At 43.1% G+C, this 16,216-nt stretch overlaps 1 protein-coding gene across 3 annotated transcripts in view; it reads left to right on the forward strand.

The window, feature by feature from the left end:
• The window catches only part of pbx1a (pre-B-cell leukemia homeobox 1a), a 50,799-nt gene that overhangs the window by 25,182 nt on the left and 9,401 nt on the right, over positions 1 to 16,216 (forward strand). For all 3 annotated transcript variants that reach the window (XM_065469566.1, XM_065469567.1, XM_063462271.1), the window contains one exon: positions 15,455 to 15,699. In XM_065469566.1, coding sequence (XP_065325638.1) covers positions 15,455 to 15,699 — 245 coding nt within the window. The remainder of the gene's footprint in view (positions 1 to 15,454; positions 15,700 to 16,216) is intronic.

A 16,216-nucleotide genomic window follows, 5' to 3' on the forward strand; every position in this document is an offset into this window, starting at 1 on the left:
CGTGTATTACATCGTGTATCGACTTCTTTGCTCTTTTTAGACAAAATAGAAAAAATAGCTCTCCACCTCACCTCCTGAATCGCATATTTCCGTGCAAATCTCACCTTAAGTGTTCGCGTTAATAAGAGGGTTCCAACCTAGCTGATGAGTTTCCAGGGCGCTGAATAATAGTCGCTCCTGTAATGCACTGTTCTATAGCGAGGACACTTAACCAGCACACTGTGGGGAGAGGGGAGTGCTCGGAGTGGCAGGCAAAGAGAACTGTCAACCTGTCACATTTCTCCCTCCTCTTCCCCCTGATAAATTAAAGTTACACAGTGTGCGTGTTGTAGCAGCGGAAGGCTGTGCAGAAAGCCTGGCTCCTCAGGTCTCAGGAGATAGCTGGCAACTAGGTCAGACTGATAATGTAATCCGCTGACTGGATCCTCAGCCCACTACATCCAGAGTAGAAAAGCATGACAGGAAAAAAACAGAAATGTAGGAGGAAAAATAGCAACTTTAAGGTGTTGTTGCATATCACCTAGCTGGTTCCGCTTAATCAAGTTTTAAAAAAGAGTAGTGTCCATGCAGGATGTTGTGAGGGAATGTGCCGATATAATATCAAGCTGCTCTGTGTGTGTGTGTGTGTGTGCGTGTTACTGCAAACACCTGATTATTCAAAGTGTAATCCATGTCAATACACCTCACGCTACTCACGGGGGAATCTTATTTACACGCATTGCTTTTTTCGCGTTATCTTTGCACCACATACTGCACTGCACATGCACAACAAAATAGTGCCGTGCGAGTCTGCAGGGAGAGAGTGACAAGAATAAGTTCCTGCATCAGCAAGGTGCATTTTCATTCCCGTGCAGTACTCCAGAGAGCCTCTGTGGGCCCACTGTGACAACTCTGCCCCCCTGCAGGTGTGGAAATGAAACAAGGCCTATAAATAGCCCAGGCAGCTGGGAGTAGAGCACTGTGGAGCTTGGGCAGAGGGGGAGGGAGTTTGAGGTCCAGCTGGGGATGCAGGTGTGTAGAGGATGACCGACGGTATATGACTGTTGTCTCACCCAGGGGGCCGGGGAGGGGGGGTGAAGCTGCAGCATGATCCAGTTTAAGAAGTGGAACTTCAGCATAATATTAATTTTTTAATTCTGAATGAATGAAAAGATGGAAAACTAGAAAAAAATCACCTTGTGTTACCCAATCTTAAATAATCATGTGGTAACATCATCACCTAAATAAACTGATCCAAATCAATTTGCTGTTTTTTTTTAAAGGCTTAAGGAAAACTGTCAGTGTACTTCCACGTAACAAAGACTGAGAAACAAGTAGAGCAGACCTTTGACCTCCATCCAGGATCCATGAACTCTGTTATGCTGTTACAGCATTTTTGCTGGCATGCTTTGAGTCTGCTTTTCCGCACTTAGAGGGAATGGTTACTACACATCAGGACAAAGATGTTAGCTGATCACTTTGATCTTGATCCTACGATGAAGCATTTCTATTCTCTTGGGAATGGTCTCTTGGGCTCACTTGGCCTCGCTGAATGTTTTAAATATGAAAATGATGTGAGTCACATGCTGGCCTTTGCAGTCACAAGATTTCAACCTATTTGAATGCATAAGGGAGATTTTGAGCCCACATGTTTGCGCTCCACACCACCACCGTCACCATCTAACACTTAATCTTTTGGAGAATGGTGTTTCATTGCTCCTTTTTCCCATTTCATGAAGGGGTGTCAGCTAACGGTGTGCCTCTGAAAAACCCGTTTCTACCCTCCTTTTTGTCCTTTTTTGCTGTTCTGCTGTTTTAATGATGTTAGCGTTGTCGTCATGTGCTGAAGTAAATCACAAAAACACAATAAGGACAGAAACTCGGACATCAGCAGTAGTAACAAGAGGATAACATTTCATCACTTAAAAAACAAAAAACTGTGAATTGAGTGTGAGAAGAAATCAGACGCCTTAAATTTATTCAAATGATGGTGGTGTTTGGTGGATTATTCATTTTCGTTAGTGATTTCGCTTTCAGCTGGGCATCTGTAAGCTTGATAAAATGTTTGACATTGTTTCCATGGTTACAGCGATCTGAGCATGTTTCTGCGGCGGGCTCTTAGCAGTGCTTCTTCGTGCCATCTGCACAGGTTCAACCCCTGAAGGAAGCATGTGGAATTTCAGCTTGCAGTACAAATTGAGTGAAAATATTCAGAGTGTCTATTTAAATCTGTGAGCAGTAACACGGGATATGTGGGTCAATGGAGAGAAAAAAAAGCAAGTAGAACTGCAGTAATTGTGACAGATATAGACTCAGTTTCATTTTAGTAATAATGATCTTATTAGAGGCTGTTATTAATTTTAAGAATGCACGGTATATTTTATTAATCTCTCAGTTTACTAGGAAAGATACGACCTCACGTTTACATTTTGTGCCCCCTGCGAAACAGACAAAGCTGAACACAGCGTGAGCAGAGGGGCTGCATGACGTAAGAGTAAACTAAGTACAGCGTGTCAGAGTAGATAACCAAACAAGCTGCATAGAGCGGAGACTATAAAAGTATGCTGCCTATCTGCACTTCTCATCTACAGTGAGCCGGTCGGAGGAGCTCAGTGCATTTCACCGGCTTTAGATTTTTGCGTTTTCCTCACTTCTCTTATCACCTCATCAGCCCAGCATCATGACCCATGTTAAGGCCACGCTGGTTTTCTGCCAATGCAAGTGTTTCTATGCCGTGATGACTCTGAATTAACCTATGAAAGCACCGTGAAAAAAAAAAATGGGCCAAACACTGGTTGAACCTGCATTCGGCAGTCCCTTGATGCACACGTTTCTCATATCTGAGCGTGATATCAGTGTATGCAGTCTTAGTGCCACAGGGCTGTCTGCACCGTATATCAGTTTGCTCCTTGTTCTTCTTCTTCTTCTTTTAAAAAAAAAAAAAATAGAGCAGTGTTGTCTTTATTTTTTAAAATCAAGTTTCAGCTTTTAGGGCAGAAAATGCTGCTTTCACTCCCAACGGATGACTTGATGTGCTTTTCATGTAAATGACGTCTAGCACTTGCACGCCGGTGTTTGCATTAATGCATTAATTTCTCAGTACTGTATGCTTTTTGTAGCTGCGGGCTGAAAATGACACGTTCCCATCTAAAGTACATTTCTCCGCTTACAGTCCCACTCCACTTAGACTCTCGCGCACGTTTTTTAGTGCTGATTGACAGCAGGAGCTCCCCCTGACCTAGTATTCTGCTACAGTGGGACGATCCCACAGGCCGGTGATTAATGACTAGGCTTTATCCGCTAGTGGTGTGGTAGGCCTGCCAGCCGGGCCACTTAGCCTGCTTGGACCGCTACCTCTGCTGTAAACACACTCGTGTCTCACTCTCTCTGCCTACAGCCATTGCACTGTCATATTCACTATTACAGCTCTAAACTGGTGTCCCAAGTTGACCTCGCTCTAACCCTTACTCAGTGAGAATGCTGCAGCTTCCCTTAGCAGTCATTAGCCAAATGTATTTGCATTATTTTGAAATTAAGGCAGCTCTAGTAGTGTCTAGTGAGGTTCCCCATGTAAAAAAAAGTGCATGCATTTTCCTTCTAAGTATTCTGTTTTGTTTATGCAAATTGTCTGGTGCTTTTTTTTTTTAAGTCAAAGGCAAACAGTCGCACATATGGCATGCTATAAGCAGATCTTAACAAACATTTTAAGCCAAGAAAAATGAGTGAATGCAGTGGAGGTGGTCTCACTTGTGGACAGTGATTGCTTACATTGTTTTTCCCTCCTTACAGCTCAGGGCAGACTGAGCATTACTAGTCTGCGTTTGAACATCAGGCCTGGCAAAACAGCAAACCTCAGAGGGATTTCTGTAGTTGTGACAGCACCCTAACAAACTGCACACGCAGCAGGAACAAAGCCACTATGACTTATTTTCTCTTGGTGTGAAGCTTCCCTGATAAATGCGGGGAAAGATGATATTTCCTGCTCGGGCATATCTCCCAAGTGTTGCAGCATTATTGGCAACTTGTAGCCCATCAAACATTCGGGCATGAATGCGAGCCTTGGTGCACTCTTTACTTTTGTTTTGATGACGAGCATGAGATAAGCGAATCCGTTCTGCTTTCAAAGGATCTATTAGTGTGCAAATATTGAGTGCAGCATAATGTGTTTCAATCAAGTATTATACTTCACGGTGATTAATTGGTTGATTAAATTAGTTGATCGCACATATTGTATTACAAAAACAATGATCAAACATTTACTCCAGTTTTTCAAATGTGAGTGTTTTTGTTTTTCGGCTTTGACTCACAAACAGAATGGCTTCATGCAACAAAATGCTCAGTTGCAGATTTCTGACATTTACAAACAAATTATTTTATTCGTCGATAAGATCGTATGATCCTTGCCAGTGATGCAGACGCTTCAGTCTGATTTGGTCGATTCACCGGTCAACCTGCGTTCCTACCCTCACCTATGGCCATGAGCTGGGGGTAGTGACCAGAAAACCAGAAGTTAGCTTCCTCCGGAGGGTGTCGGGCCTTAGAGATCGGACAAGGAGTTCATTCATCCAGGAGGAGCTCAGAGTAGAGCTGAAACTTGATACTACTCCAATACTACATTGAAAGCAGCCAGTTGAGGTGTTCTGGGCGTGTCCTACTGGGAGGAGGCCTCTGGGCAGATCCCAGACTCGCTGGAGGAATTACATCTCTCAGCTGGTTTGGGAGCACCTCGTTGGCCTACCAGGAGAGCTGGAGGAGGTGGCTGGATACACGGTGGTGTGGGTATCTGTGATTAGACTGCCCCTTATAAGCTTTTTGATGCGGCCCTCCACAACAGTCCCAGTTTCTCATAAGATCCCTTGAGAAAACGAATTGCCCACCTCAGGATTTTATAAAGAAGAGTCATTTTTATCTTTTAGATAAACATTTGTCCTCTCTTTTTATTAAAGAACAGACAGACTGTTACTTATTTCACCTTTTCATGTTTATGTGCAAAACTTGAATAGATCAGATAAAACAAATTCAAATACAGTTAATTGTTAAAGTTGTTCATTTTTTTTTTTTGCTAATTACAGTTTTTCCTCAATTGCTTTGGTGCAATTCTCACATCAGAAAAATCATTGTCAGCACTCTTAATGCAGTTCTCTTTTTCACACATATCAAAACATGAGAAATCAGTCAAGCACTTCAACTCTGATGAATGAAAAAAAAAAACATTTCACCACCATTTTAAAACTTAGACATCAAATTCTTTTAAAAACATTTTAATTAAAAATCTTACTGACAGAGAGTACAGCAAAAATGAAGGCCTAATGTAGAGTAAAAATTGTCCAGACAAAAAAATGAAATGTGAAGAATTTATTTAAAACTTTGCAAAATTGCTGAAATCTCCAAAAGCTAAATACTCGTCAAGCTGTATGCATCAGAAAATAGGCAAAGAAAATAAATACAGTCTGATCACAGCACCATCTATTCTGTAATCCAGTAAATTCATGCTACATACATTAAGAAACCACTTTATTAGGTACACCTGTTCAGCTGCTCCTTGATGCAAATATGTAATCAGCCAATCACAGGTCAACAACTCAAAGCATTTAGGCATGCAGACATGGCCAAGGCAGCCTGCTAAAGTTCAAACTGTGCATCAGAATGGGAAAGAAAAATGACTGAATGTGGCATTTTTGTTAGTGTCGGACAGGTTGGTCTGAGTATCTAAGACACTGTTGATTTTCCCCACACAACTTGGGTTTACAGAGAACGGACTAAAAATATCTGCGAGCGGCAGTTCTCTGTATGAAAATACCTTGTATTTCGTAATCAGGGGTCAAAGGAGAATGGTCAGACTACTTCAAGCTGATACGAAGGCAAGAAAAAAACTCACTCAACCACTCGTTACCAACAAGGTGTGCAGAAGAGCATCTGTGAACACGCAGCACATCGAACGTGGCACAGATGGGCTGCACTTGGACCACACTTGGATGAGCAGCTGACAAATCTGAAGCAACTGTGTGATGCTATGATGTAAGCATGGAGCAAATTCTCTGTTTCCAGCACCTTGTTGTGCTGAGCAGCACAGCAACAAAGCAAAAGGGAGTCCAACTGCGTACTAGCAAGGGCAAGGTGTACCTAATAAAGTGGCCAATGAGTGCATACGTATAGTACAAGCCCGTGTGTCATTGCCATGTCACAGGTGCCATGACACAAGACTAAGAGTATGCTCTGTGTTTATGTTTGCTTCTAACTGGAGGGCAGTTTTAGTGCTGTTACTGGCCCTGTGTTCCTGGCCTTGCTCTTTATTAGTTTATACAAATTTGAAGTAATTTGGCTGAAAACACCAGTGCAGTCCAACACAGCATTCAGGAAAGCGAGCGATCTGACTGACAAAAGTACAAACTGTCTTGATGACACAACAGTTCCAGCTTCTCATAATGTCCCTTGGAAAATTAATTGCCCACTTCGGGACTACATCATATAAAATAGAGTTGTGAGATTCAAGTGAGAAGTGTATCGCTTCTAATGTGGCTGCGTTACTGATTTGAGAACTGCAAGAGTAGTGAGAATGTCTTTTCTGATGTGAGAATTGCACCAAAGCGATCGAGAAAAGCTGTAAAGTTAAACTCTGTTGTTATTAGCAGAGATACGTTGAAGCCCACACACTAACTAATAAAGCTTCTGTGATAGTTGTTTGAATTAAAGCAAATACTTTAAGTAACAAAAGTAATAAAAATGTGCTGATTAAACAGATGTTCACATTATTAATATGAACATAATTTTCGTTGCAGTCATTTAAACTAATTACTCTTTAACTGATATTCATTTAAGATATGCTTTCTTTGTAAATCTGCCATTTGCAAAATAATGACTGTCATGAAAATGTTGTGGAGTAAAAAGTAAATTTGTCTCTGAAATGTAGTTCAGAAGCATAAAATAGCATTGCAGGTCCAAAATTCCTCCGAGCTGTGCTTAATTGCAACAGCTCGAGTGAAGAAAAGTAGTTGTTCTTGCGGCTATAGCTTAAATCCCGGAAATTCATCCTCCAGGAAAGTGTGCTGATATTTTTAGCTTTGCTGTGACTTATCATGGGGCAACAAAAGTGTCTTTTATGGATTTGCTGGAGTGTGATCTAAACTTGTGGAAAGCTTCAGGGATTTTGCTGTATGGGTCAAATGAGGGAAGCTGAACAGTTACCAGTGATTTAATCCATGAAATATACAAATTTTGTCTCTAAAACAGAACAAATTAACTACTGACCAGTCAAGTAGCACACAACACTAGCACTTATCTCATTTGGATCATCCTATATTATATATTTTGTCTCTGATGTCACTTTTCCTTGATGCACAGATAATGTATACGCTGTAGGTTATCTATATATAGAAAAGACAAAAGGATCTATTTGCAGAAGGCATATGGCTAACATCATTATCATGCCATTCAAAGCACTCAGTGACCACTTGTGCTTTATGGAGGGACGCATTGTCATCATTGGAGATATTGCTCCCAGTGGGCATGAAATGTATCATGGGATAATCTAAGTAACCACTCAGAATCTTTTTTAATAGTATAGGATAGCGCAGACTGAGCCATGTGACTGTGAATAGGCTCTGTGCATCATGTTAGTAATAAAATGTCCCGGCGGCATCTCTGTGTTTCTGTTCTCTCTATATTTTCCCCTGTAAATAAAGAAAGTGGGTGTAGTTTTTTTCCTTCTCCTTCTTCCACAGACTGTGAGCCAGGTTTGCTTTGCGGTGACGGTTGTGTAAAAATTCATGTTCACATGTTGTCGAGTGAAGCCGAGCACAGCGAAGCAGAACCACAAGCACTACTGTCTATGAGCGGCCATATGGTGGGTGTCCTTGCATGGTAGCTTAAGGGAGCCTTTCTCCCTGAGATGAAACAATTTTGTTCAGCAATGAACCTCGTCTCTCAGCCTTTCGTGTTCATCAGACCCTGCCCCATCATCCACCTCTGAGATCACACAGTGTATCACAGCTCCCGTCAAACTGCCTTGAGCAGGGATGGCAACCCTGGGCATCCCAGGTAGACCTAAACAATCTCGGTCACGTGGGTTCTGCCTCCCCCCGCTAGTCAAAAAGCCCACCCCTACTCATCTCGCCCTGCTCCGTGCCTCCAGATGTGGCTTAATTTACTGCGACTCTGCTAATTGCTGTAATTAAGGATTAATTACTGTTAATTACCGTCGCATAAACTCATCACCAGTCAAAGAGCGGGGCCTTATGAAATGTGCCATGCACAGGAACACACACCGCGGGGACTCGAGGAGGATTGTTTTAGTGGACCTCTTGTTTCGTGTCTTGTCCTGGTGCGTTGGGAGGGCTTGTAGGGCAGCAGTTAGGGCAGGACGCTAACTATCACGGACAACCTCCTCCTGGCTCCGAACACTTCACACATCACCTCCTCACCAACTGTTGCCCAGGACAGCGTCAGTGCGCTGGCATTTGATTAGAGGCTGAAAAACAGGGGATTGTTTAGCTACTTAAACAGCCGGGAAAAAAAAAGATTGACAGCTTGGCTAAAAAATGGGGCTTCATGGATCAAATATCTCATCAGTGCTGAAACTCATTTTACTTTGCCAGTAGTTTCGAGACATTGTTTGATGCGTTGGCCCACCCTTTTATGAGGCTAAATTTTTTCTGCCAGTACTGAAGCCCATGAAGGATTGACGCCAATGTTTCACACGCCCGGCCACTCTCTTTAAAGTCCATGAATATCAGATTCAAAAAATGGGCTGACAATAAATTCAGCATGTATGGTTAAAATTCTGGCACCTGTATATTCGTCCCTCTTCTTCTCTTCTTCTTGTCACCTGTCTTATTGTGAAAAAAATCTTTAAAAACATCTAAAAATAAATAGATTTTTAAAAAAAAAGCCAAACCCTGCCTGACGTTTATCCAAAAATGAATACGACCAGTCTTTGTGTACTTTGTGGTATCCTGTGGACTGTCCTCTCTCCACAGAGACATCTTTGTCTCTCTGCTTGCAGGCCGGCTGTGCAGCTCGCTGGTCCACAAGCTTGTGACTTGTCCTCAGCTATTCAGCCGCTGTGGTTTCCTACGCAGCCTCGAGCAGTTGGAACCGCATGGGCTGAGCATGAGTTTGATTCAATCAAGGAGATATATATTTTTTAAGACACCTTAAGAAAGACAGACACCCAGAGGCTAATGTATTGCCTATTTTGAATAATGAATTATTTTAATGAAGGCTTTTAAATGGGAGCGCTCTGCGTTGGTGGCAGGGCGGTGCACTGAATGGTCTTCTCCTCTGGCGCTGGCTGCCTCATTATCAGGCCAGCCCCTCAGGCCTCAAACTGGCCTGCTTAAGCCTCAGATGATGACGATAATTACCGTTATTAGGAGTAGCTGCAGGGGGAACTTGTTCTGAAAAACACCAAGCTGAGTTCTTGCCTCGCTTGCCGCCACCGCCGCTGCTGCTGCCGAATGAGAAACTGCCGGTCGCTAGTGGAGAAAGCCGGAGAAGGGGAGAGACAGAGGGGAAGAAAAAAAAAAAAGCAAGGGATGAGGGGAGCGGCCACCAAATCCACCTAATGTGACGCCTGTCAGCTCGTCTCCCACCAGCTGTCACCTCCCAAATGCACTGGGGTTCATTTTTTTAATTGACACCTCGCTTTCCTATTCCATTTCTATTTTTCGCCTCTCATTCTCTCTCCATCACTCCTTGCCAGCACCATCCACATCTCCTCATCTCTGTCTGTCTCTCCAGTATTTCTCTGGTGTTTTTCCTTGTCCTTTTGTGTCCCCATCCCCCCACCCAGTGACAGATACAACACTTCAGCTCTGCCCCTTTTCTGCACATGATACTCGAGATGGCTGATAAAACATAAAGCTGTTTTTAGCGGTACTTTATGACTATGCCCTTGTGTACTGAGGCTGTACAGCTTCCCATTATCTGGTGATGGAGAGAACATTTTGGGCCTGAGAAAGTTTCCCATGAGTTCATGGATAGCCACAAATCTCGCTTTGAGCTTGGAGTGGAAAACATTTTAGGACTACTTAAAGTGGCACCGGACAAGCACGCCCCTACTCACTGATAATAATAAATATGTACAATAATTAGCTGTATAACAAAAAAAAAATGGATAATTAATTTTCCCATGGGCCAACAGTAAGTAACTGGGACCAGTAAGCTGAACTCAATTCTGCTCAGTATTAATTTTTATCTCTTTATAAGATCACTGGTGTCCCAGTTACTCTATATGGCCCCTTGGGAAATTTAATGGCCCACCCCTGCCTTACTTAATAAAGAAAAAACACGAATATGGATAAAAATTCAACTAAAAAGGAATTTAAAAGCTAAAATGAAATGAGCTGGAAACTAATTGGCAGTAAATGGAAATTTTTAAAGCGAATAAAAAAAAAACAAATACACTGAAAAAATGCTAAACTGAACTCTCAGTTTCTTTCACTCTCCTTTTATTTTTTTGCTTTCGTCCAACAAACATGGGTGTTTTTCACTTGTCAGCCAGTTTCCATATTTGCTTCCATATTGGTTTCCATACTTGTTCCATGTCCATCATTATATCCTCTTCCTGCTTTGGTTACGCAATCGAGCCTTAATTACTTCATGACAATAAGTCAGAAAAAAAGAACCCCAACTCGTCTCTTGCCCCTGTAAACAGCTCAGTGTTAAAGAGTTTTCATGGCGCAGGCTGTGAGCTATGATTAGTAATTTCATAATGATTGTCCTTTCTTTATTAAAGCCCAGATTCAATTCAATAGAAATGACCACATATACAGTAAATTGGATTTAATGTAACATAATATTCATTCAGTGTTCTCAGTAATGATAATTGCATTGCTCAGTAGTTTACCTCAACTCTGTGGGGTCAGTTTGAAAAATGTCACAATACCGCGTTTTATGATGATTGCTTTCCCGCTACCAAGTGAAATGTGTTTGTAACTGTGAGTATTGAAAAGTGTCGAGCTTGAAAGCCGAGATCAGTGCCGTCGGACTCGTCTGTACAGATGAAACAGTGATTACCTGATCGGCGAGTTGACAGAAAATTCAATCACAGAGTATTGTGACGAATGCAGGGGTCAAAAACTGACCGGCATCGCCTGCTGCAGCTCCCTGTCGTGAGGATTCCAGTTTTTGCAGTCGATTTAGTAACCTAATATCTTTGAGCTTGGTGCTGTAATTCGCACAAAACGACAGGGCTTTGGAAATTACAGATCAATGCTGAAATACGTACTCTTTCGCGGCTAAAATTGTGAGCTCCTCACCTCGCTTTGAGAGGAATTACCCTTTGAACTGCCGCGATATTAATCAAATTTAAAATAGTTTCAGTGCATCAGAAATAAACCAAAAGCAAGCAGTTCAATGAAACAATGCACGCTGAAGAGGAGAATTATCTCTGGGCCACGTTTAAAGGGAGCTCCACATCACAGTGTGATTGCAGGTCTTAAGGAGCACTAGAAAGAGGCTGACACATGTCGCCGTCTCTGCTATTATGCAGTATTATTTTGAGCCGTTGAATTGTGGGTAATGTAGGTGCCATATTTTGACACTAAGGAAGAATGAATGGAATTTAAAATGTGTCCATTTAACTGTCCATTGTGAGTCAGACAGTGTTATAGGTGCGCGGCGCTAAATCGGCGCAGTAATCTTTAAACAGCTTTCCATTATCTCATTGACAGAACGTACGGAGCCTGAGAAAGTTGGCGCATAAATCACACATCCTGCAGAAACATGGCAAAAAAGGACTTTAAGGATGAAGAATCTAAATGTTTTCACGGCTGATATTTTGTCGAGATGTCTGATTGGCGAATTCGTAACGATTGTCCTTTTCTTTATTAAAGCCCAAATCGAATTCGGGAGGAATGATCACACAGCGCATACCGTAAATTGGACGTAATGTAACGCAATATTCATTTAGTGCTCTCGCTGATGATAATAGCATTGTGTAGAAATGTAGTTCACCTCTACATCGTGTCTGCATGAGATATGGCTCAGTGCTGCCTCTTATGAAGACTGCGTTATTGGGCTTGTATCAGATGCAGATGAGGGCAGGATGGTGAACTCCTTGAAGGAGCGGGGAGGGGAGGATTTGTATTAGTGATACTTGTCATGTCTGCTGTAAATCACGCTGCTTTTTTCAGGTTCCTAGGTTGTTGTTGTTTTGTCTCAGAATGCTGTGTGGCAGGGATGAATGGTGGTGATGTTACATTATCATGTGGCTGTCGCTTTCACTCCTGCTGACTGGTCTGTGACAGGCCCACACACACACGCACACGCACGCGCACACACACACACACGTTTGTGTCAGGAGCAGGCCTGATTTATTAACTGCTGAAACCCAAGATGACGTTTGCCCACACAATCAATACAGAGCACAGCCACTGCCTGGTCCTCTCTGGGGTCATGTGATGTGGACAAGAGCTAGGCAAGAGAGAGGACGCACACATACATACACACTACGGGGCTGTGGAGTGTATTGCATTACTGTATTGATGGGAAATGGATCCAGTCCAGTGTTGGCTGCTAGCTGCCAGTCAGAGGCAAGAGGGCTAAACTTTCATCGTGGCTGTCAGGGACATCACTGCTGCCTTGTTTGATTGTAAATCTTCCTAATTGTGACAGAATACTTCGACGTCATTAATTAAACATGTTTTCATTTAAAAGAGCTCGCAGGGCGCCAGGCTGGGTGCTCGGGGTAGTCCGGCAATGTGCGTAGCTGTGTATTTTTTTTTACTGTGTGCTTCCTCATTATTAAGAGTGCTTACATTTGTTCATCCAGTGTGTTTGCGTGTGTGTTTGTGTGTGTGTGTGTGTGTGTGTGTGTGCCTTCCTTGTACCTTGAGTCTCCCTGTATGAGTGGGTGGCTTAATCGTCATGTTTATTTACACTCCTGTTGTCTGCAAACAGCAGGCAGTGCGGCGATGGGCATGAGCCAGCTCTTAAGGAAGTAAAACGGCATAAATTAATTCTGTCAATAAGCAAAACAAAGGCTTATTCTTAGAAGTCCATTCATCATATAGGAAGTGGCTCGAGAATAGTTTGCGATGCACATTTATTTTTGCCCTTTTTTTGGGTGGTTGTGGGGTTGGTGGCCCAAATCTCGGGAAAGAAATGACACAAGAACGTGCAAACAAAGGGAAGGAGAGACGACGAGAAGAGGAGGAAGGATGGAGGGAGGGAGGGAAGGAGGAAGCGACAGAGAGGGGAATTGCGTCCTCTCATTGTTCAATTAAGTCTGTCGGTAATGATCAAGATGAGATGATGGCCATCTTCCTTTTATAGATACTAATCTGTGACTGTCCGTGGAATAAGAGAATCGCAGAGTGGGGCGGTCTCCACTCCTTTGTCGCCACCAGAGAAAGTCAAAAGTGTGTTTTAAAGAGCTTTTTTTTTTTTTTTTGCTGCCATTGTTGTTGTTGTTGTTGTGCAACTGTTGGGAGCGGGTGACTTATTTTAATAGAGGGCACTCGCCTTTGTCAGGTGATTACGTTAATGTATAGTCCGCGGTCGCAGAGTTCACGACGAGCGCTTTGACTGGCATTGAGGTCTAATCGATTTCATTGCTATTACTGAACAGAAATAAATAAAGCTGATGGCTGTGGTTGGGGTAATTATGCCACAGCACAGTGAATTGTTTGATTTTCCTTATTAATTGTATTTATTTAATCCATTTCATGCTTTTAGTTGTGCACTCGGGGACTTGGAGGGAATGAATAAATCACTCTTAGGCTCATTAGATTCCCCCTCTGGTAGGGATGTGCCACTATTTTGTCAGAATCAAATTGGCGAGTGTTATAATTTCCCGCTGGTGTGATTCACATGAAAAATATCCACATATTCATCTACCAGCACATGTGCACATGCGCCCACACACACACACACTCGCGCACATGCACCCACTCCCCCCCATCTGAACTCCTGACCTTTTCCAGCCGTCTGATAGCCATTGACATTTGCCTCCTGAGCTGCGCTTGCTCACGTGTTGGAGCTGATGGGAATGGATGATGTTATTGCTGGAGGAGAAAAAGGGAGGGAAGGGGAAAAAAGGTGGGGGGGGGTGGATGTGGTGGTCGGGGTGGTGGCGGGGGGCAGTTGAAAAGAGGTGGACTGGGGTAGACAAGCTCCCCACGCGGCTCCTGGAATCCATCTGGACCCCCTGCTCCCCGGAAAGGTCACAGGGCGTCTCAGCCTTACATCCTCATTACAAAGGAGCCGTCGCTGTGACCTGAGACTGTTTAGCTACAATATGGCTTTCTCTGTCACACAGCCTGTCACATCCCCTCACTGCCTACAGCCATCACGGAAGGGACGTACAGTATGTAATGTAAGACCGTCCTCTTTAAGCATTTTGATAGATGTGTGGATTAAAGTGTGCATGACAAATGTCGTGGCAGCTTTGTCTTTGTCCTTGAAGACAGGGGATGGAACGGAGGGGCTGCACCTGGTCGACTGTTTTCAACTGCTCGCTGAAAAGCAGGACGCTCCGCTTCTTTACCGAGGGAGCCTTCTGGTGGCAGAAAGAGGCAGGGCAGTAAAAAAAAAACTCATTCTCTGTTTGAAAGTGAGGGTGAACCACTTGTGCACAGTTAAAATAGTGTTAGAAGAGCCACCAGCGGAGAGTTTTCGTGCGAGCTGAGCCTGCACTTGTGTGTGTTGTAGTGTGGTATGTCATTTGTGCTTGTCCACCTCAGCAGGCCTGTCTTTGCTGTGTTTACACTTCGCTCTCCACACCATGGGAGATGAGTGTCAGCCGAGAGCTGAGTGCCTGTAGGTATGAGAAGCTTCAGTTTAGCTTCAGACGTTGTCCTATCTAAACAGTGGCTGTGGCACCAGCATCCGAGGCGTGCTGTTATTAGGCCGTGTACAGAGGGGAGAGATATGCATCCAGTTTGAAGCAAATGTTAGATTTATTCCTACTGAAAGAATATTTTCTTTGTTGAGTGATGAAATTTGAACTCTTAATTATGATTAATGTTACTATATTTCTTTAATGTACTCATCATTTTTCATTTCTGTGTGTAAATATGGCACTGGGACTATTTTATTTAACTCAAACTCTGGCAGGACTCATAATTGTGTTGTTTTTCAGTTTAGACATTAACAGGATAATAAAGCCCTCAGCTAGAAGCTGAACTTAGTCTGAGCTACCAGAGAGACATGAAACATGAACTCTGGTAGGAGTCTGTGTCGTTTTTCTTTTTTCTTTTTTTGCATGAAATGATAGTCAAAATCAATGAAATGATAGTTTTATGCTCTCGCTCAGCTGCCAGCCTGTGTAAGGCTGCAGGTTTTTATGGCGTGGACTTGAACTCTTTTAATGACGCCTGTATTTCAGGCTGTCTACTCAGTAAAATGGAAGAATACTTAAGACTCCTTTCTCAGGCGCTGTAAAATTTTTATACCCACAGTCATTTTGAACACCCATGCAGATCGGCCCATATTACATCATTGCTCTCATGACCTCTTCTTCTGTCCTCCACAGTGCTCAGTATTCGAGGTGCCCAGGAGGAGGAGCCTCCAGATCCCCAGCTGATGAGACTGGACAACATGCTGCTGGCGGAGGGCGTGGCCGGACCGGAGAAAGGTGGTGGGTCGGCCGCTGCGGCCGCCGCAGCGGCAGCCACCGGCGCCATTGGCGCCGACAACTCAGCAGAACACTCTGACTATCGGGCCAAGCTGTCTCAGATCCGGCAAATTTACCACACGGAGCTGGAGAAGTACGAGCAGGTGGGGGAAAAGGAAGCTCATTCTTTATTACATGTTGCTTCAAAACACATTCAACACTTCCTCAGCTATCATAGATCACGGATTTAGCTCAGGTCCTCTGTATGCACAAGTTATTTATGTTGCTGTTTTAGTATAATGCGAGTGCATACATAAGCTGTATGTAAGTGAGGCTTTTTTCCTGAAAACTGAGCCCTTTGCTCAACGAAAGACACATAAATTTAACCCCCCTTTAAAAAGATGATCTCCCATATTGATGTGCCCATGAGCCAGTCAATGGTATGAAACTCCCTTTTTTCTTGGATTGTATATATGGATATATGTAACAAGGAATCCTGTGTGTAAATTCATTATTTTATTAGAGAAAACCTTTTGTCAGCAAAAATGTGATTTTTCTATTCTTTGGTGTTAAGTGTTTGAAAAAAGGCAAAACATTGCACTTTCATGTTGATGGATAGAGAATCTGAAAAAAAAAAAGCAAAAGTGCATTTTGTGAGAATTGGCATAAATTTCAGCAGTT

Source organism: Pelmatolapia mariae, linkage group LG18 (genome assembly GCF_036321145.2).
Source record: "Pelmatolapia mariae isolate MD_Pm_ZW linkage group LG18, Pm_UMD_F_2, whole genome shotgun sequence".
Classification (NCBI taxonomy): Eukaryota; Metazoa; Chordata; class Actinopteri; order Cichliformes; family Cichlidae; genus Pelmatolapia; species Pelmatolapia mariae.